This window comes from Chlorocebus sabaeus, chromosome 1 (assembly GCF_047675955.1).
Source record: "Chlorocebus sabaeus isolate Y175 chromosome 1, mChlSab1.0.hap1, whole genome shotgun sequence".
Classification (NCBI taxonomy): domain Eukaryota; kingdom Metazoa; phylum Chordata; class Mammalia; order Primates; family Cercopithecidae; genus Chlorocebus; species Chlorocebus sabaeus.
Genome location: NC_132904.1, coordinates 31,302,948 through 31,323,305, shown reverse-complemented (window position 1 = coordinate 31,323,305; position 20,358 = coordinate 31,302,948). Strand labels below are relative to the sequence as shown.

General features: G+C 42.6%; 1 protein-coding gene across 3 annotated transcripts in view; it reads left to right on the top strand.

Moving 5' to 3' along the window:
- KIAA1549L (KIAA1549 like) overlaps positions 1 to 20,358 on the top strand; it is a 289,089-nt gene that overhangs the window by 171,207 nt on the left and 97,524 nt on the right. For all 3 annotated transcript variants that reach the window (XM_073017450.1, XM_008002531.3, XM_073017434.1), the window contains exons 4-8: positions 483 to 598; positions 4,058 to 4,277; positions 5,122 to 5,255; positions 13,111 to 13,273; positions 14,955 to 15,014. In XM_073017450.1, the coding sequence (XP_072873551.1) occupies positions 483 to 598; positions 4,058 to 4,277; positions 5,122 to 5,255; positions 13,111 to 13,273; positions 14,955 to 15,014 (693 nt within the window). The remainder of the gene's footprint in view (positions 1 to 482; positions 599 to 4,057; positions 4,278 to 5,121; positions 5,256 to 13,110; positions 13,274 to 14,954; positions 15,015 to 20,358) is intronic.

The following is a 20,358-nucleotide window of genomic DNA, read 5'->3' as shown; positions in this document are numbered from 1 at the left end:
TCTGGCAGCGTCCTAGGCTTCCGTTCAAACGACACCTGTCACTTTCGATCCCAAATGCCTATTCTCTGTCCTGTGTCTCCATCCCACTTGTAAGACAGGGATGGCACCTTCCTAATCCAAGGTGGTTTGAGGCTGCAGCACTGAGCTCAGGGCCTGCACCTAAGGAGGCTGTCCGTGAATGTTGTTGCAGGAATTTCATTGCATGCACTGTCGAGCCAGCTTTCAAAGTCAGAGGCAGCATCTGTCAGGAATGAAATGCCACCAGCGTATCAGCTCTCTCTCTACTTGGGTCACACAAATGGCTAGGGCCTTCTTAGGACTTTAGCAGGACCCACAGAGCTACCAGCCCAGCCCACCCTGTCACTGATGGCCCTGTGCTTACCATCTCTGCCCAGAACTTGCAGAAGGTGGCGGCTGGGAGGAGCGGAGGGCAAGTGAATGATGAGGTTTGCTGATTGCCATGCTTCTATTTTGCTCCACAGTTCTCTTTCTCACCCAAAGGAGAGCACAGATCAGTGAATCCTTGAAGTTCAGTATCACCAAAGGGCTCACACAGGCATTGCGGAAGGCTTTCCACCAGAACGATGTCTCAGCTCACGTAAGTGCTTTGCTTTGTAACCAAGCTAATCCATTACAGTCTGGCTCTTGGGTCTAGAATATGTTGAGATTGTTTTCCTCCTTTCTAGACATCATAACAACACTGGCCAGAAGTAGAATCTGTCATCACTTTGACAACTAGCTAATGTGTAGTGGCTCAAGAAAAAGGTCGAGTTTTGAGATGGAAAATGGAGACTCATTGCTTTATGTCTAGATTTCTTTTTAAAGATTGGATATATTGGCCAGGTGTGTGGCTCACATCTATAATCCTAACACTTTGGAAGGCCGAGGTGGGCAATCACTTGAGGTCAGGAGTTCGAGACCAGCCTGGCAACATGGTGAAACCCCGTCTCTACTAAAAATACAAAAATTAACTGGACGTGGTGGTGGGTGCCTCCTAGCTACTTGGAGACTGAGGCAGGAGAATCGCTTGAATCCGGGAGGTGGAGGTTGCAGTGAGCTGAGATCGTGCCACTGCACTCCAGCCTGGCCGACAGAGTGAGTCTCTGCCTCAAAAACAAACAAACAAGCCTGGATATATTGTTTTAAACCATCCCATTATCCCATCGTTTGGGGAAAGTATTTACATTGTTCATGTTATTCTCTAGAAAACTCTCCTTTGCTTTTCCCCTTATTTTTGTCACTATCATAAAGAGTGATTTATTTCTGGACATTCAAAAATTACCCTGACTTGGCCGGGCGCGGTGGCTCAAGCCTGTAATCCCAGCACTTTGGGAGGCGGAGACGGGTGGATCACGAGGTCAGGAGATCGAGACCATCCTGGCTAACACGGTGAAACCCCGTCTCTACTAAATATTACAAAAAACTAGCCGGGCGAGGTGGCGGGTGCCTGTAGTCCCAGCTACTCGGGAGGCTGAGGCAGGAGAATGGCGTGAACCCGGGAGGCGGAGCTTGCAGTGAGCCGAGATCTGGCCACTGCACTCCAGCCTGGGCAACAGAGCAAGACTCCGTCTCAAAAAAAAAAAAAAAAAAAAAAAACAAAAATTACCCTGACCTGTAAATCGAGTCTGACTTTGCTTAAATTGCCCACTGCAGACAGGGAAGTAAACATTTTTTCTTTTAATGCCAAGTACTGTTTAATGAGTGCTGGCTGATTTTGACGGCTTATCTAAGAGATGGAAGCTTCACTTTACATCTTTGGGTTTGATTCCAAGTTTTCAAACAGTAAATGCAGTTGGCAGTCAGTAGTCTCCCATTTGCACCACTAAATACTATTGCTCTGGCTTCTTCTTTTGATGTTCTGTCCTACAGCTGCAGTCAGCTTACCGACCCCCTTCCCTCCCATCAACACCGAGGACTAGAAAGGAGATTTGGCACATACTTTATTGGTCATTGTCGATCTCTTTTATATATTTCTAAAAAAGAAAAAAAAGAAAGAAATGCATTCTATGAAAGGCTCTTATGATTTCTGCACCAGAAACTTTATGGGAAGTTGAAAAGGTGAATATTTCCATTTAGTTGCCTGATACAATTTTCACTAATCTCCAATCATTCTCAAACTACTTTTATAGTTTTGGTCTATTGCTGCATATCATCACAGGCCAGTGTGACAATGAGTATTCGTTTTGTTTTGTTTTGTTTTCTTTTTTTTAATGGGCTTTCTTTTAAAAACTTAAGTAGAAAAGGCATTTGATATTACACCATAAATGGAAATCAAGATCATTTGCCACAAATAAAAGGTAATGGTAAGAATGAGAATAGTGGAAACCAAACAGCTTGTTAAATTCAAGCTAGAGGTTGTTGCTTGCAGAAAGCTCTAAGGCTGAGCCTGGTATCCCTTTGTTTGTTTGTTTATTTAAAAAAGGAATTAGCAAGGGTTAGAGAAATGTTAAAAGCAAATATTCACTAAACTGAGACTTATTCCTTGGGATCATTGGAAGGGTTGAAAGGGAATAACTTTCTCACTGAGTGATTTAGTTGATTTAATGTCGTCTTGTGCTGTGTTCACGTTCCATGCTGAAATACCTCTTGTTCCACCTAAAATCATCTTCAGCACCATCTTCAGGAAAAACTGAGGGGGAGCACACAATGTGGAGGAAGGAAAGGCACACCCATCCTGTTGCAAAATCAGTTGTCTTGCTTCCTTTGGAAAATACACACGGAGATGCAAGAAGATGGGGAGACAGCAGGTGTCAAAAACTTACTGGCCGGGCACAGTGGTTCATGCCTATAGTCCCAACAATTTAGGAGGCCGAGGTGGGAGGGTCACTTGAGGCCAGCAGTTTGAGATCAGTGTGGGCAATGTAGTGAGACCTCCATCTCTACAAAACATATATAAATTAGCCAGGTATGGTGGCACACACCTATAGTCCTAGCTACTCGAGAGGCTGAGGTGGGAGAATTGCTTGAGCCCAGGAGGTCAAGGCTGCAGTGAGCTGTGATCACACCACTGTCCTCCAGTCTGGGTGACAGAGCAAGACCCTGTCCAAAAAAAAAAAAAAAAAAAAACAAACACTCACAATACAAAACCCTGAGTTCCAGTTTTAGAAGATGAAAAGAGTTCTGGAAATGGACAGTAGTGATAGCTGTACACCAATTATGAATGTGTTTAATAGCACTGAACAGCACACTAAAAAATGGTTAAGATGGTAGATTGCATATTGTGTGTATTTTACCACAATAAAAACTTAGGAAAAAAGGAGCTACATACATATATGTATGTGTTTATATATGTTACTCTTTTCTCTGTTTTTCAAATACACAAATTCTATAATAAACATTACATTTAATATATAAAAACCAAAATAAGTTTTTAAAAAACCTGAACTGTAAATATGTAACATCAAGAAAGAAAAAATAAGAATAAAATCTAAAGCCTCAAAATCCTACAATTGAGACAAAGAGCTCAGACCATCAGTGTCCCCTAGGATTCAGGTGTCGGAGAAATTCTCTGTGGTGCATCCCCGCCTTGGTCTTGAACCAATTTACAAGCCAAGGACAGAGTCTGAACGAGTCTTCTCTCTGCTTCTAGAAAGAGGAATTCACTTTACTTACTTCTTGACCTGTGCCCCAAAGGTGCCCCCACTTAATCTATCATTTCTACCTTTTAATTCTCATAAATGATGAGAAATACAAAAAGTGATTTTCCCCAGCATTTCATTCACTGAAAATCTCTTTGAACTACTTTCTCCTCTCTACCTTTTTGGTAATAATAATGGATGGTCACAGGATTATACCGAGGCACTTAAAGAATAAAGAAGATACAGATTCAATTCTATTCCATGAAGATTTGATGTAAATTATATTTTGTTGTTTTTGTGATATTTTGAGACTTGCCAGTCCAAATTATGCTTTATAGGATTGTTAAGAATATTTGTTGAATGAGAACGTTCTATTCTCCAGTCTTGTTTCTAACAGCCGTGGTTCTAAGTAATACCAAGAAGAACTTAAAGTACTGTGGAAATAAACAATGGGTTTTGTGGGTCCATTTGTTTTGTAGGTGGACATTCTGGAATATTCTCATAATGTCACAGTTGGTTATTATGCTACCAAAGGGAGGTTGGTGTATTTGCCTGCTGTGGTGATGGAAATGCTGGGTGTGTATGGAGTCAGCAACGTCACTGCAGACCTGAAGCAACATACCCCAAACTTACAGTCTGTGGCAGTACTTGCCTCCCCATGGAATCCCCAGCCTGCAGGCTACTTCCAGCTGAAAACAGGCAAGTGACTCGGAAGGAAAGGATTTTATCCATTCTTGGGTTCAGGGAGTACCAGGTGGGCACCTGTTTAAAAACTCCATCGCTAGCTGCTGTGTCATTTTTTAAAGACCCTGTGAGTCTTCTTCCAGGGGTCCTGCTCATCAAATGTCGAAGTTCCTTGCACATGAGCCTAAACTCTTCCAACCCTAGATTTGCTAGAAATGTTCTATCATAGGAGCCTTCCTTCCCAATTTACGTACTTAGTACTTTTGAGCACCAGGTACTATATTTTATATTTCTTTCTATATTATCAGTGGATACTAATAATAGTGGAACATGCAAAAAAAAATCTATAGTTTGGAGCAATGGGTTCCAGATGCCACTGAATGAGAATCTCTGAGTTTAGGTCTTAGAATATCTTTTTTTTCAAACTCTCTGGTGATTTCTGGTCTGCAAAGTTTGTAACCTACAGGAGTGGAGAAACTCTTACAATCGAAACACTCAATCAGCTTAGCAATGGAGGTCAATTGATTTTCTTCCCTCCAAAGAAACAGAAGGCACGATCTGTCTTAGATTATGATTTGTCAATCTTTGAGCAGATGTCTACATATTCCAATCAGATAAAATCATAAAATCTTTTGCATTGGAGGGAATCTCTGGTTTGATCGTGCTTTTAATTCCTCTGTGTTATAAATCATCTTAAGAGCCACTTTCAAAACTACAATCAAACCTTGTCTGGCCTTATTATTTATTTGCCTAATTCCTCTCATCTGAAATCATGCTGTTTTATATAATGACTACCGTTAAATCCAAGGAACTGAGGCATGGAGCTCTGGTGAACACTGATTGACTACTCTCATTCTAGTGCTGCAGTTTGTGAGCCAAGCAGACAACATACATTCCTGCAAGTTTGCTCAGACAATGGAACAGAGGCTGCAGAAAGCATTCCAGGATGCCGAGAGGAAAGTCCTGAATACCAAAAGCAACTTGACAATTCAGGTAGGGAGGAGGGTGCTTCAGGCTGTGTAGTTGACGGACAACCACAATGCAGATTCTGGCAAGAAATGACTTGGGTCTTCCCTTTCAGAGCTGCCATGTATAAATGTAACTTTGCACTTCAGACATTGGTGAGGATGTCTGGGATCTGGCCATGACAGGAGGGATGCTGTGTCACTGTGCACCTATTGTGGTTTGGGTTTTATATTTCTTTCCCCATGGGATGCTTTCTCAGGCCTTTCTAATATATTTATTATTTTGAAAAGTTGAATTAGTCTGTACTGTATATGTCAAATGTCTAATATAAAATGAATAAATGAATCAATTCTAAGTGGCTAAGTCACCAAGATTTACCCATTCTGTGATTTTAGGCATTGGCTTATATTCCAGTCACCTTAGTTTAGACACATGCCAACACACATACACACAGACATACACACATACACACACACATATGCCCACTCACACACATACACATAGATTTTATATTGAAATCTTTACTATGTGCTAGGAACTGTGCTAAGTGTTTTACAAATATTTTGCTACATAATACTTAAGACATCCTTCGGAGATATTCTTACTCCCATTTCACAGAGAACTGAGAGGCTAAGAAACTTCCAGAAAGTCATACAGTTAGTAAAGAATGGAAGAAGGACTTGAGTCAAAAGCCAGTGTTCTTATCCACTATGCTATACTCACATCGATGCAATGTAGAAATGGGGTCCTTAATGAAGCCTGTGTCAAACAATGGAATTCTTTCCCAGGAAAAATCCCTGGGAAATGAATCATGGCATGAGTGAGGAGGAAGTAAGAGATGAGGTTAGAAGCTACAGGAGTCTAAGAGTTAAAGGGTGATGGGAAAGTATCCCTTGTAGGGGCTGCTTTTATTGGGGGACAGGATTTTAGATGCTCTTGAACCTTTAAACAGCCCTTTAAAAATTTTTTTAGTTATTTGTAAAGATGGGGTCTCCATATATTGCCGAAGTTGATCTCAAACTCCTAGGCTCAAGCAGTTCTCCCTTGGCGGCCTCCCAAAGTGCTGGGATTACAGGCATGAACCATCACACCTGGGTCACTGCATCTCAGCTTTTTGGATTAACAATGGACACGTCACCAAAAGCCTTTTTCAGACCTTTTTTTTTTTTTTTTTTTTTTTTGCAATTACATAGATATCCCACTAAGGACAGATGCTTCTTAATGACATTCATCTAGCCCCCCAATTAACTCTTCTTTTCAATGTCTCTGTTTTGACTACTGAACTAAAGCCTTTGCAATTAGACCCAGTGGTTTTAAAATGGACATTTAGCATAAGTGAATTATCGGCAAAGCCAATATGATGTAGAAAGCCTAGTTTAACTTGAGTGAGTGAGCAGCTTTCCTGTTCTAGATTCATCCAAAGTGTAGATGGAAGTATCTCATTATGATTTGGTTCATGTTAGATGAAGATCTAAAAATGTGTCACAGACTGAAGATTTATGTAAGGAGTGTGACTCAGCTCTCTTGTGGCAACTCTTTTTCTTTCTGATTGGATTTGTGATCCTCACAGGTGCATGAGCCTAGTTAGATCTTGGCAGCACAGCATACTTTAATTGTATTCAGGAAGCACAGACTTATTGAGTGCCTGCTATTTATCAGGCACTGGGAAGGACACCAAGATAAGCTGCCCTTGGCCTTAAGAAGCCTCCTTGTGGTGCTGTATGGTAGTTATGGGCCATTAGAGGAAACTTTATAGATCAAGTAACAAACCTTCCTTGGAAAAGACGATAGGAGGTGGTTTGAAGATTACATCTAAATAGATTTTAGATGCTCTTGAACATTTAAACAGCTCTTGAAATGAATGGATAATTGGAGGAACTGTTTTTGTTAACCCTGTTTCCATTTTTGCCTTGGCTGACAGGAAGCCCATAGCCAAATTTGTTGCCTGGACTTAGTAACCCTCAGGGCCCCTGTATTATGCATGGTAACTGCATGCTAATGTTCCCTTGGGGCTGTCTTTCACCAGGGCCTGGTTTTATAATTAATAACTTTTCCTTTTATATTGTATAATATATAATTTTTAAGGCACCTTGACTCCTTTGTGGAATAAGACCATGTAAATATTTAATTAATTTGCTCAGAGAGTCATTGAAAAACTGACTTTAAAACTTGTATAGGTTTGGTATTAGGGACTAGATTACAGTGGACTCAATTAGGATGTTTTTGGTTGCCAGGGATAGAATCTAAGCTGATGAAGCTTAAGCAAAAAGGAAGTGATTGGCTCATGTAACTGAAAGGTTCATATTTATTTATTCAGACATAATTGTATCCAGGTGATTAGATGATGTCTTCATCAAGCTCTCTCTTCATTTCTTGGTTGGCTTTGCTCTACACTGGCATTGTCCATGGCTCCCATGGGGTGGCCCCTCACAACCCCAGATTTGTCTCATCCTTGTTGCTCACAGTCTTGTAGGACCAAAGTGCCTTTCCTGCTGTCATTCCAGTAAAATTCCTGGGATTAGCTCTCATTGAATCTACTATGCCCTTTATGGATCACTAACTGGCCAAGGAGATTAAATGTCCCAATGAAGTAGGCCTGACTGCTCCTGAAACCTGGGTGGGGCAGCCCCATGCAGAACACATGAAGAAAGAGGAGAAGTGGTTCCCCGAGGAAAACTGTGATGCTATCAAGAAGGGAGGATGGATGCTGGGTAGGCAAACAACAGCTTTCTATTCTATCAGCCTATAGTTCTTCTTAGCTAAATGAATCATGGCATGAGTGAGGGGTAAGTAAGAGATGAGGTTAGAGGCTACAGGAGTCTAAGAGTTCAAGGGTGACAGGAAAGTGTTCCCTGTAGGAACCGCTTCTATTGGGGGACAGGGCATGAATTTCAGGGACCAGTACCCTGACTTTGAACCTGTAGGCCTCTTATTTTTGGAGCTATTCTCAAGTATACGTCAAGAATGACCTCACTTTTCTTACCTATAAAAACTGAGTATATTAAAGAAAACAAACAAATGGAAAGACTTCCTGTGCTTATGTATTGGGAGATTTTATTTTATTTATTTATTTTTTTTGAGACAGAGTCTCGCTCTGTTGCCCAGGCTGGAGTGCAGTGGCGCGATCTCGGCTCACTGCATGCTCCGCGTCCCAGGTGCATGCCATTCTCCTGCCTCAGCCTCCCGAGTAGCTGGGACTATAGGCGTCCGCCACCACGCCTGGCTAATTTTTTTTGTATTTTTTAAATAGAGATGGGGTTTCACCGTGTTAGCCAGGATGGTCTCAATCTCCTGACCTCGTGATCCACCTGCCTCGGCCTCTCAAAGTGCTGAGATTACAGGTGTGAGCCACCACACCTGGCTGGATTGGCAGATTTTATATTGATTGTCACTACCCAAAGGGATCTGAAGATTTAATGTAATTCCTATCAAAATCCCAGTGATTATTTTTCACAGAAATAGAAAAATTAACCCCAAAATTCCCATGGAATCTCAAGGGGCTTTGAGTAGCCAAAGCAATCTTGAAAAGGAAGAACTAAGTTGGAAGTCCCACACTTCCTGATTTCAAAACTTACTGCGAGGCTATGGTAATCAAAACAATGTGGTGCTGGCATAAAGGCAGACATTTAGACAAATGGAATAGAAGAGAGAGCCCAGAAATAAACCCTCTTGTATATGGTCAGATATTTTTTGACAAAGGTGCCAAGGCTATTTGATGGGGAAAGGACAGTCTTTTTTAACACATTAGGAAAACTGAATATTCACATGTGATCCCAAAAGAATGAAGTTGGATCCTTACTTAACACCATCTACCAAAAATAACTCCAAATGGATCAAAGATCTAAATGTAAGATCTAAAACTATAGGACTTTTGTAGGAAAACATAGGGGAGAAACTCCGTGACACACAGTATTTGGCAATGATTTGTTGGACATGACACAGGCAAACAAAAGAAAAAGGCAAATTAGACTTCATCAAAATTAAAAACTTCTGTGCATCCAAAAACACCACCAGCAGAGTGAAAAAGCAACTCATAGAATAAATGAAAAAATTTGCAAATCATATATCTGGTAAACAGTTAATAATCAGAATATGTAGAGAATACCTACAACTCAATAATAAAAACAAACAAAAAAAAAACAAGGAATGAGCAAAGGACTTCAATAGACATTTCTCCAAAAAAGATATACAGATGACTTAAGCACATGACAAGATGCTCTACATCACTACTCATTAAAGAAATGCAAATCAAAACCATGAGATACCTATTCACATCTATTAGGATGACTATTCTCAAAAAATAGAAAGTCCTAAGTGTTGGCGATGATGTGGAGAAATTGGTACCCTAATGCATTGCTGGTGGGAATGTCGAATAGTGCATTCCCTGTGGAAGGCAGCATGGTGGTTTCTTAAATAACTAAACTTAGAATTACCATATGGTTCAGCACTCCCATTTCTCAGTATATACCAAAAAGAATTAAAAGTAGGGACTCAAACAGGTATTTATACACTCATGTTCATAGTAGCGTTATTCACAACAGCCAAAATGTGGAAGCAACTCGTATGTCCATTAATGAATGAGTGGATAATCAAATGGCATATATACATACAATGGAATATTATTCAGCCTTTAAAAATGAAGGAAATAATGGATGATTGGAATGCAGAAAAATGTTAAAAAGGAGGGAAATTCTGATGCATGCTACAACATGGATGAACCTTGAGGACATTTTGCTAAGTGAAATAAGCCAACCACAAAAGGACAAATACTGTATGATTTCTCTTATAAAAGGTATCTAGAATTGTCAAATTAATAAGTGATTCCACTTAGAAGAGGTATCTAGAAAGCAGAGTGGTGGCTGCCAGGGGCTGTGAGGAGGGAGAAATTAGGAGTTGTTTAGTGGGTATGGAGTTTCTGTTTGGGATGATAAAGAGGTTCTAAAGATGGATGGTGGTGATGGTTGTACAACAGTGTGAATGCACTTAATGCCACTGAACTATACGCTTAGAATGGTTAAATTTTATATGTGCATTTTACCACAGTAAAAAAATAATTAAAACTTAACCGGTCAAGTGTAGTATATTCAGAGGCACCCACATTGCAAACTTTGTAGGTTTCCTCGGGCTCCAGGAAGATTTGGGTTTTCCTTTCATTTTGTTTTAGAGGCAGGGTCTGACTTTGCCTCCCAGACTGGGGTACAGTGGCACAATCATGGTTCACTGCAGCCTCAAACTCCTGGGCTCAGGTGATCCTCCAGCCTCAGCCTCCCAAGCAGCCGGGACTACAGGCATGCAACATCATGCTTGGCAATTTTTTTCTATTGTTTGTAGAGACAGGGTTTTGCCATGTTGCCCAGGCTGGTCTTGAACTCCTGGGGTCAAGTGATCCATCTGCCTCGGTTTCCCAAAGTGCTATGATTACTGGTATGAGCCACCACACCCGGCCAGGATTTGGTTTTGTTGAGAGGTAAAACACAGAATGTTCACAATAGAGATAAAGATTGAAATGGTTGGTTTTTTTTTTTTAGTTATTATTTTTTTAGGTGGCTGTATGGTGAAGTTTTTTGAATTGTTCAGAAAGAAGTGCCTTTCTTTTTGGTACCTTCAGAAAGAATATGCTTAACCACAGGTATTCATGCCTTGGGGAAGAGGCTAAACCACATTCCAAAAATACTTCCAGAGGAGAGAGTCAGAGTTGAACAGACTTACTGATTCAGTTTATTGTTAGTCATGGGAATATAGGCTCTGGATTAAACAATTAAAAAGGGACCAGGTGTGGTGGCTCACAATTGTAATCCCAGCACTTTGGGAGGCTGGGGTGGGTGGATCATTTGAGCCCAGGAATTTGAGGCTAACCTGGGCAACAAAGTGAGATCCTATCTCTACAAAAATGAAATAAATTAGCTGGGAGTAGTGGCGTGTGCCTACTGTAGTCCCAGCTATCCAGGAGGCTGAGGTGGGAGGATCGCTTAAGTCTAGGAGTTCAAGGCTTCGGTGAGCTACAGTCAGGTCACTGCACTTCACCCTGGGGGACAGTGTGAGACCCTGTCTCTAAACAGAGAGAGAGAGAGAGAGAGAAAGATCTCCCACTTATGGGAAAAAGTGAGAAATAAAATGAAGAGCTCTTCTCAATAGTTTCCTGGGTGATGGATTTCCTGAAAACCCTAACTTGATCATTACACATTCTATGCATGTAAGAAAATATCACATGTACCGCCTACATATAGATAAATATTATGTATCATTTTTTAAAGCCTGTAAAAAAATTTTTTTAACAGGAAGGTGGCAGAGATGTTAATATATGAACATCCAAAGGTCTGGTAAAGACAGGGTATTAGTCAGTGTCCTGACAGGAAAGGGAGGCTGCACTCACATACAGGTGGCTTTGTAGAAAGAAGAGTGGGCAGGCTCTGGGGAAACCGCAGGAGCAGTACAGTACCCAAAGCTCTAACAGCTGGGACCTGATGAGTGCAGGGTTCAAGGTTCAGCTGCCTGATGAGAGTGAGCTTTGACCCCCAAGGAGGGAGTCCTCGGCATCAATACTTTGACCTCACTCTCCTCCCTCCCTCCCATATCCTCCCAAAGGCAGTGGAGCCCATGGGAGTTGTCCACAAGGGTCTGCCTCCAGGGGCACCAGACAGGGCAGAGAGGGTGGGTGGCAGGAGGATCTAGAGGGAGAAGGGAAGGCACCCAGCACAGAAAAAGGCCCCACCAAGTTGAATGACTTCCTACTAACAATATTTTTCAAATCTCATCTGTGTGATATTTTTGTTCATACATTGACCCAGAAAGCTTCATTTTCCAGCAACTGAAAAACTGGCTTAGACAAAATGTGAAAAGAAAACCATGCCATCTCATAGGATGTTTTACACATTCAATGTTGAATTAATAGACCACAAGGAAATGTAATTGCTCTCTAAAAAGCATATTCTATATTTCTGAATTCCCCCCCTTTTTTTTTTCTTTTTGGCAGAATCTTGCTCTGTCTCCCAGGCTGGAGTGCAGTGGTGCAATCTCGGTTGACTGCAACCTCTGCCTACTGGGTTCAAGCGATTCTCCTGTCTCAGCCTTCTGAGTAGCTGAGGTTACAGGCACACACCCCATGCCTAGCTAAATTTTTGGGGTTTTTTTTGTTTTTTTTGTTTTTTTTTTAGTAGAGACGGGGTATCGCCATGTTGGCTGGGCTGGTCTTGAACTCCTGACCTCAGGTGATCTGCCCACTTCGGCCTCCCAAGGTGCTGGGATTACAGGTGTGAACCACTGTGCCTGGCCTCTGAATTCCTTTTCTAATTAGGTTCTGTCACTCTGCCTGTGACCAGACTGGTTTTCAGCTCTGTTCGCTCCTGGTCCTTTCAACTTTCGAATTCCCTGAAAGTTTGACTCAGGCTTTCTCTGTCTGAGCAGTTGAGCCCTCTTTAAATGTAACATTGCAATGCTCTATTTTATATTTTCAGAATCCTAAAAGTAACCTAAGACTATTTAGCCCAGGAAAAGATACACATACCAGTGATTAAGAACCTGGAGTCAAACCACCTGGTTCAAATCCTGACTCCGTCCTTTATTAGCCATGTGACCTCGTGTTGGTCCCTTAATCATTCTGGGCCTTGGTTTCCTCATCTGTGAAAGGGAGTCATCACTGGATACATCTCCTAGGGTTGTGGTAAGGATTAAATGAGATGATGTGCCCTTAGCACCCTGCCTGGCATGCAGCAAGCAATCAGAAATGATGACGGTTACTCTTGTCTCTTCCTTGCTGTTTCCCCGACCCCCTTTCATTCCTTCCCTCAACTCCTGCTTAGCCTCCCCCTCCCATGGCCTCCATGAAACACACCCTGGTCTTATTTGGCCTGTCTCCCTCCCCTTTTCTCCTGTGTTGATTCAGATTGTGAGCACGTCCAATGCCTCCCAGGCAGTCACCTTGGTGTATGTCGTGGGCAATCAGAGCACATTCCTCAACGGCACCGTCGCCAGCAGCCTCCTCAGCCAGCTGTCGGCTGAGCTGGTGGGATTCTACCTCACCTATCCACCGCTCACCATTGCTGAACGTGAGTATGGCCATGCCTGCGGGGACCCAAATGTTTCCTCTGGGGTCTTTCTCTATTTAGCAAACATTTATAGTGCCAGGCCACATATTACCACCTTTATCATAAAGTGATAGCTAAAATATGTGACGCATTAAGATTGAATTGAGGAAAAGTTTAGTACACATCAAAGAAAGCACTTGCTAGGTTCCTTCGTCCTTTGCATTTCTCTTATCTCATTTAATTCTCAGACCTGCCCTATAAGACAGATGCAAAATTAGGCCCATTTTGCCGAGGAGAAAACTGAAGTTCTAAGAGGTTTCAGGAGATACCCACTCTCACTTAGCTAGTAAGCCATGGGACCTGGGGTTTGAACCCAAGCAGTCTGCCTTCTGAGCTTACAATTGTGCCTGCTAGGGCAACCGATCTCTAAGCAATCTGGGTTGCTGTGGTTTTTCTCCCACTTATGCCATCAGCAAACGTTCCTAGACCTTGAGGCTCGGCCCTGCCTCCAGATATCATAATGTAACTCATTTGCAGTCCATGGCGTGACTTCACTTGCTGAGGTCCCTGTAGTCTTGTGGCCTCATCTTTTTCTAATGTTTCAGTTACATAATCCTCATTACCATGCAATAGGCATAGACTTCAAAGATGCAGCAGGCTACATTTTGTATCCAAATGTTTATTTGGTAGCCAAAGGATGGAAAGGTTTATACTCCTAAATTTAAACATTCTTACATTTCACAAGGTCACTGGGCGAGTTTATTTTTTAATACATATTAGCAAAATTGTCCCATAATTTCTTTCTGGAGTTGTTGTTGATACTGTAAATAGACAAGATAATGTGTATGAATGTACTTAGCACATGGCAGCCACTCAGAATTTTTTTCAAATGTTTGTTTAATGGCAAGCTTTTGTAAAGGTCCACATAATAAGGAAAGATGACTCTGGATTTTAGGGAAAAGATGATGTCATAAAAGGTGGCATTATGTCACATGTCAGCATTTTCCATCATCCTTTTATTTCTGAAAACAACTACGATTTGTTGAGCACTAACCATATGCGAGGAGGCAATGTACCAATCCCTTTGCATGTATCAACTCCAGTAGGCCCCATACTTGTAAAGAAATATGGGCCTTTTGTTACAAGCATTTGGCTACTAAACTTAAGTCCTTGACATTGGAAAACTCCGAGATAATCGTTCCTAACAATGTTAGTGGTGGTCCGATGATTTTTTAAGAGAAAACCACAGCAAAGACAGGTTCCTGCCGTGGGTCTTGATAAAGGTGTTCTGTTGGAACAGAAGATTTTGATGAAAAGACGGAAAGGGCAGAAACTCACAAATCCTAGAAAACTCTTCATCTACAAATTGGACCTTTATTGAGTCTTTTAGTTTTCTAAACAGTGAGATAATTTTGGTTCGTACGTCCTGGAATCCTTAAGAATCACAAAGCAGGATTTAGCCGCTTGCTCTTTTGTCACTTATATCTGTTTTCCTTAACGAAATTTCAAATAAGCCAGGTGCCATAACGCGTGCTTATAGTCCAGCTACTCAGGAGGCTTAGGTGCAAGGACCACCTGAGCCCAGGAGTTCAATAACAGCCTGGGCAACACATCAAGATCCCATCTCAAATATAACTAACTAAATAAAATGAAACAGATCAAACCTATAAAAGTAATTGGGTATGTTTCTTATTTGTTTTAGCACTGGAATATCCCAACCTTGACATATCAGAAACAACCAGAGACTATTGGGTAATCACAGGTAATCTCTTATTTTGTTATTTCCCCTCTTCATGCTGTCAGATTTGTTTATTTTTTTAAAACTGTAGGCCATTCATTAATCAGATTGGCACTTTTCTTTGTTCCTGTCTTTTAAGTCAGGGAGTTACTTCTACAGGACCAGAAGTGAATGGGATAAGCTGAGATAAGGAAAGAACATCACACTGAAGATGAATATTAGCTAAAAATTCAAAACAGCTTTCAAGTCCTTACTCAGTGGGCTCCTCTTTGCAAAAAGTGACCCTATCAGAAGTTACAGTGTTAACTGAAGAAGGTCTAGGGCACCAGTTTGTAGTGAATAGTTATCAGTTTATAGATGGAAAGCCTTTTTGGACTGCCCTATAAAACCTAAATTAAAGTTAGAGGAAGGCCGGGCATGCGCTTGCCTCTCCACCCTGGCACGACACGCACCCACACCAATCCTGGCATGTCTTGACAGTGAGGGTGTTTGGACGTAGAAGGGGGTTCTTCTGGCGGCGTTTTCTCTTTTGTTCCTTGACATTTTCCTGTGGATCTTTATGGAACAGCAAAAAAGTTATTCTTTGTGTTTTTCAAAAGCCAGACAGTAGTTTTGGAGATTGGAGAAACAAGGATTGAGAGCTGAAGAACAGATGTTTGTAGGAGGAAAAGTGGCCAGCCTAGCCAGGAAGGAGAGGAACAGGAGGAGAAGTATGTGAGGTGTGCTGGCACCGCTATAACCAAGTGCCACAGACTGGGTGGCTTCAACAACAGACATTTATCTGCTCTCAATCCTGGAGACTAGAAGTCTAAAGCCAAAGTGTTATAGGGTTGGCTTCTCCGGAGACCTCTCTCCTTGGTTAAGAGATGGTCATCTTCCCCCTGCGTCTTCACATGCCCTTCCCTCTGGGTCTGTATCCTAATCTCTTCTTATAAGGACAACATCATATTGAATTAGGGCTCCCAATATTACCTCATTTTAGCTTCATTTCCTCTTTTTTTTTTTTTTTTTTTTTTTTTTTTTATGAGGCAGAGTTTTGTTCTCGTGGCTCAGGCTGGAGTACAATGGTACGGTCTTGGCTCACTGCAACCTCCATCTCCCAGGTTCAAGTGATTCTCCTGCTTCAGCCTCCCAAGTAGCCAGGATTACAGGCACACACCACCACACCCGGCTAATTTTTTTGGTAGTTTTAGTAGAGATGGGGTTTCACCATGTTGGCCAGGCTGGTCTCAAACTCCTGACCTCAGGCGATTTGCCCGCCTTGGCCTCCCAAAGTGCTGGGACTACAGGCGTGAGTCAACACACCCGCCTGACCTCATTACCTCTTTAAAGGATCTATCTCCAAATACAGTCACATTCTGAGGTACTTGGAGTTAGGGCTTCAACAGAGGAATTTGGGGGGGCAGACTGGGTGCAGTGGCTCACCCCTGTAATCCCAGAACTTTGGGAGGCTGAGGCAGGTGAATTGCTTGAGGTCAGGAGTTCAAAACCAGCCTGACCAACATATCTACTAAAAATACACACACAAAAATTAGCCCAGTGTGGTGGCGGGTGCCTGTGATCCCAGCTACTTGGGAGGCTGAGAGGCAGGAGAATCACTTGAAACCAGGAGGCAGAGGTTGTAGTGAGTCAAGATAGTGCCACTGCACTCCAGCCTAGGCAACCAAGTGAGACTGTCTCAAAAAAAAAAAAAAAAAAAAAGGAATTGGAATTGGGGGAACACATGTCAGCCTGTAACAGGGCAGAGGAAGATCCTGCACATCATGGAAGATGTGCCTGGGTGAGCAACGTGGTCCCAAACCTCCCCTTTGTCCTCTCCCATCCCCTCTCTCACTTGCAGTCCCAAGCAAGCAGCAGATGGACTGCTGCCTGAAATATTAAGGACTGTACACCCCTGCTGGATGAAGCCTGCTCAAGAACTCTTCTAAATTGCAGAACATTGCATTTCTTTCCCCCCGTTGCAGAGCCATCGGTATGTAGAAATCATTTTACCTGCTAAGAACGCAAGCAAAAAAACCAGCTCACCAGAGTTTGCACCCAAGAGAGAAACAGTGCTAACCCAGCAACACATTTTTGGAGCTAGCGGCTTATGTAACATTTACAAAATCATGTTTTCTTTACAAGGAATGATGTTTTTTTAAGGTGGAGATATTCCTCCCTTCTATTAACTTTAATTGATAACGCATTCACCCATCACCACAGGCTGTCCTTGACAACCTCTTGTGTCATCCTTTCTTCATCTGCCCGTGTCTTGCCCTGCCTCTATTTTGGTAACATAACCTTAATCAAAATCTCCATTCCAGGTCTTGTTTTCAGGACTCTCCTCAGACTTAGCCCTCTGCTCACTCACTTGTGAAACCCTTATTTGTTATTGCTGTTGGTGTTCAGAATAAACAGTGGTTTCCATCACTGTGTTTAGAGCTAGCTGGATCACTTGGTTAGTGCTTGGGAAGGGCTGGAACCAGGTCTCAGGATGATCATCCTGCCTTCCCTTTGACAACTGTGACCACCTTCTGAACCCCTGGGTAGCCACCAACCAACCTGCCCCATAATTTACCAAAAGGGTAGGGGATGGGGACCTATGAGACTTTGTTCAGCCCTTACCCCCAGACACGCATCACAGGCTTTCTGTCTTCTGCTCATTTCTAACAGCCAAGAGGATTTGGAGCCAGTTCTCTTTTCTGTAGTTTGTATTATAAAAGCCTGACATGTTTTCATCTGTTTTCCAACTAAACTTATATTAAATAGGTTTTTGCAAACCGTACATACTTCTCCTGCCTCAGAGAGTAGGTCCCTTCTTGATGGAAAATCATTGGCTGAAAGTGACTCCTGAAGTCTCTTTACAGAGAACCTAGAGGCTACCCTGCCACTCAGGGGTCCTGTGGTGAAGTTTGTATATATGAGGCAAGATAGAAATGTGCAGATTCAATATTGCTGCCATACAGAGGGGAGAGCCCATTTCAGGCTTATCTATCTGCCTTTATTTCACCCGCCAGAGGCAAAATATCCCTGACCCAGCAACGGAAAAATTTCTTCAGGTCTCAGCTCTGCCATTTTCTAACCTAGTGTGTCCTTGAGCTCAAGCCACTCGGGCCATGTGGACTTCACATTCTCCTTTTCTGGGGGGGGAGGGAGAAGTATTAGCTGAACATTAAGATTCTTTCAGTGCTAAATGTGTAGGATCCAACTGCAAATAAAACAACTTAGCCTGAGTACAGAAGGCTGAACCAGGCCCCATCACTTGAGTTGTAGAGCCCAGTGTGATTGTGAATGAAGAAGTAATAAGAGAACAGTGATGTGTGAAAGTCATTGAATCTTCTGGACAAAGCTCCTTTGAACACAGCTGGGGACGTGCCCAACTCCTCTAAGCTGAGTCAGCGGTGGCCGAGGCTGGGGGGCCAGGGCCCTGACTGATGTGCTAGGGGGCTGGTGTCTTCCTGGTTATCTGCGCCAGGTCTGAGCTTCTGTGGTTCTGTGGTTTCTGTGTGTCGCTGCGAGAGAGAGGGGTACATGTCCCTTTCTGCTGCCTTCCAGGTGGACAGGGAGGGCTGAGGAGCCTGAGCCTGCCACATTTTTCAGGGAAAAGGGGAGGAGCCATGTCCTGGGACACATTTCCATACCTTACAGGTGTTTTCTTCCTCTGTGTTCAGCAAAGAAGGGGCACGTTGTAACAACAGCAGCTACCTTTTATTGCTGTTCCATCAAGGCCTTAATGATAGCACCAGGCCAACAGCGTTTTTTATTGAATTATCTTTTCTTAACAATGACACGATCAGTAGTAGATTATGATGCCTGTTTTCAGGTGAGGAACTGAGGCGTAGAGAAACTCAGCAACTTGCCTGAGAATACTCAGGAAGGGGAAGCCAGGAGGCAGACTCAGGGCCCTGCCTCCAACTCCAGCTCTTCCCCAGCTGCCCCCTAAGAAGGACACATTCTCTTTGCAAAGAGTGGTGACGAAGCTGTGGAGATTGTCCAGTTGATCCCCTGTAACTCTGTGGGAGATTCCCACAGCCTCCGGTACTTCCCTGGAGGATTTTTTTTTTTTTTTCCAAAACAATTTTTATTGGCTGGGTGTGTTAGCTCACACCTGTAATCGCAGCACTTTGGGAGACTGAGATGGGAGGATTGCTTGATTCCAGGAGTTTGAGACCAGTCTGGGCAACATAGTGAGACCCCATCTCTACAAAAACAAAAAATAGCCGGTGTGGTGGCTCATGCCTGTAGTCTAGGCTGTTTGGAGGCTGAGGCTGGACGATTGCTTGAGCTCAGGAGGTCGAAGCTGCAGAGTCGTGATCCTGTCACTGCATTCCAGCCTGGGCAACAGAGAGAAACCCTACCTCAAAAGAAAATAGAAAACAATTTTATTGTAAAATATAATTCACATAAAAGTTACCATTTTGAACATTTTTAAGTGTGCAGTTCAGTGGGATCAAGTATATCCACAATATTGTACAACCACCACTGCTATTTCCAGAACTTTTTTTTCCCCTGGAGGCTTTTGACTATTCCCTTTATTTGATGTCTGCCTTTGAAGCATCACCAAGATTCCCATGAAATAATCCTTGATGACACCTCTTGACTGTCCTGTGTCCCCTCTCTCACTCTTGGCCAGTGGTCAGGAGAGGACAACTTAGAAGTAATACTTCAGTCATTTGATCTATTATTTTGCTAGAGGGGCCATCTTTGAACTAGCAAGTACGTGGGCTTTTCTGTCTGGGGACAAGAGGTGGGCCAGCCCTTCCGTGATCTGATAGCTGTGTCATGAGGGACTCCGGGGGTCTTCTGGGACCTGACACAGTGGGAACAGCACAACTCTTTGTTTTATGAATTTGCAGGAATTTGGCTGATGCATGAGCTGGGAGTGTCTCACCAGGGCCCTAGAAAGAGAAAAAGAACTGCTTTATACCCTCCAGGGGGATTATTTGGCATTCATGGCTTCAAAGAAGTAATTTCAGAGACCTAGCTGTGGGGTTTCTTTCTCGCTTGATCTATTTAAACATCATTCTCTATATCCACTGTCGGCGTTTATCTGGGCTTGTATGGAATGTGATCATTAGTGTTGGCTGCTGGTAGCCCCCTGTTGTACTGGATGCCATAACGTTCTTCACATCCAAGCTATTTCCATATCCTGGTAGGTGGATGGTAATGTTGATCCTTGAATGGGCTCTGGTGGAACAAACTCTATTAAATGAAAAATCTCATCTTCCCAACCCTTGCAAGTTTTGGTCTCTTTAAGAAAATGAGATTTGTTTTCCACATTTTTAATTTTAAACGTGACTATGTTTGAAGGCAGCCTTTGTGTATTTGGGGTGAAGTATGTTTCCCAAAGGATGTGGAACAAGAACTGGACTTTGGAGGTAGACAGAAG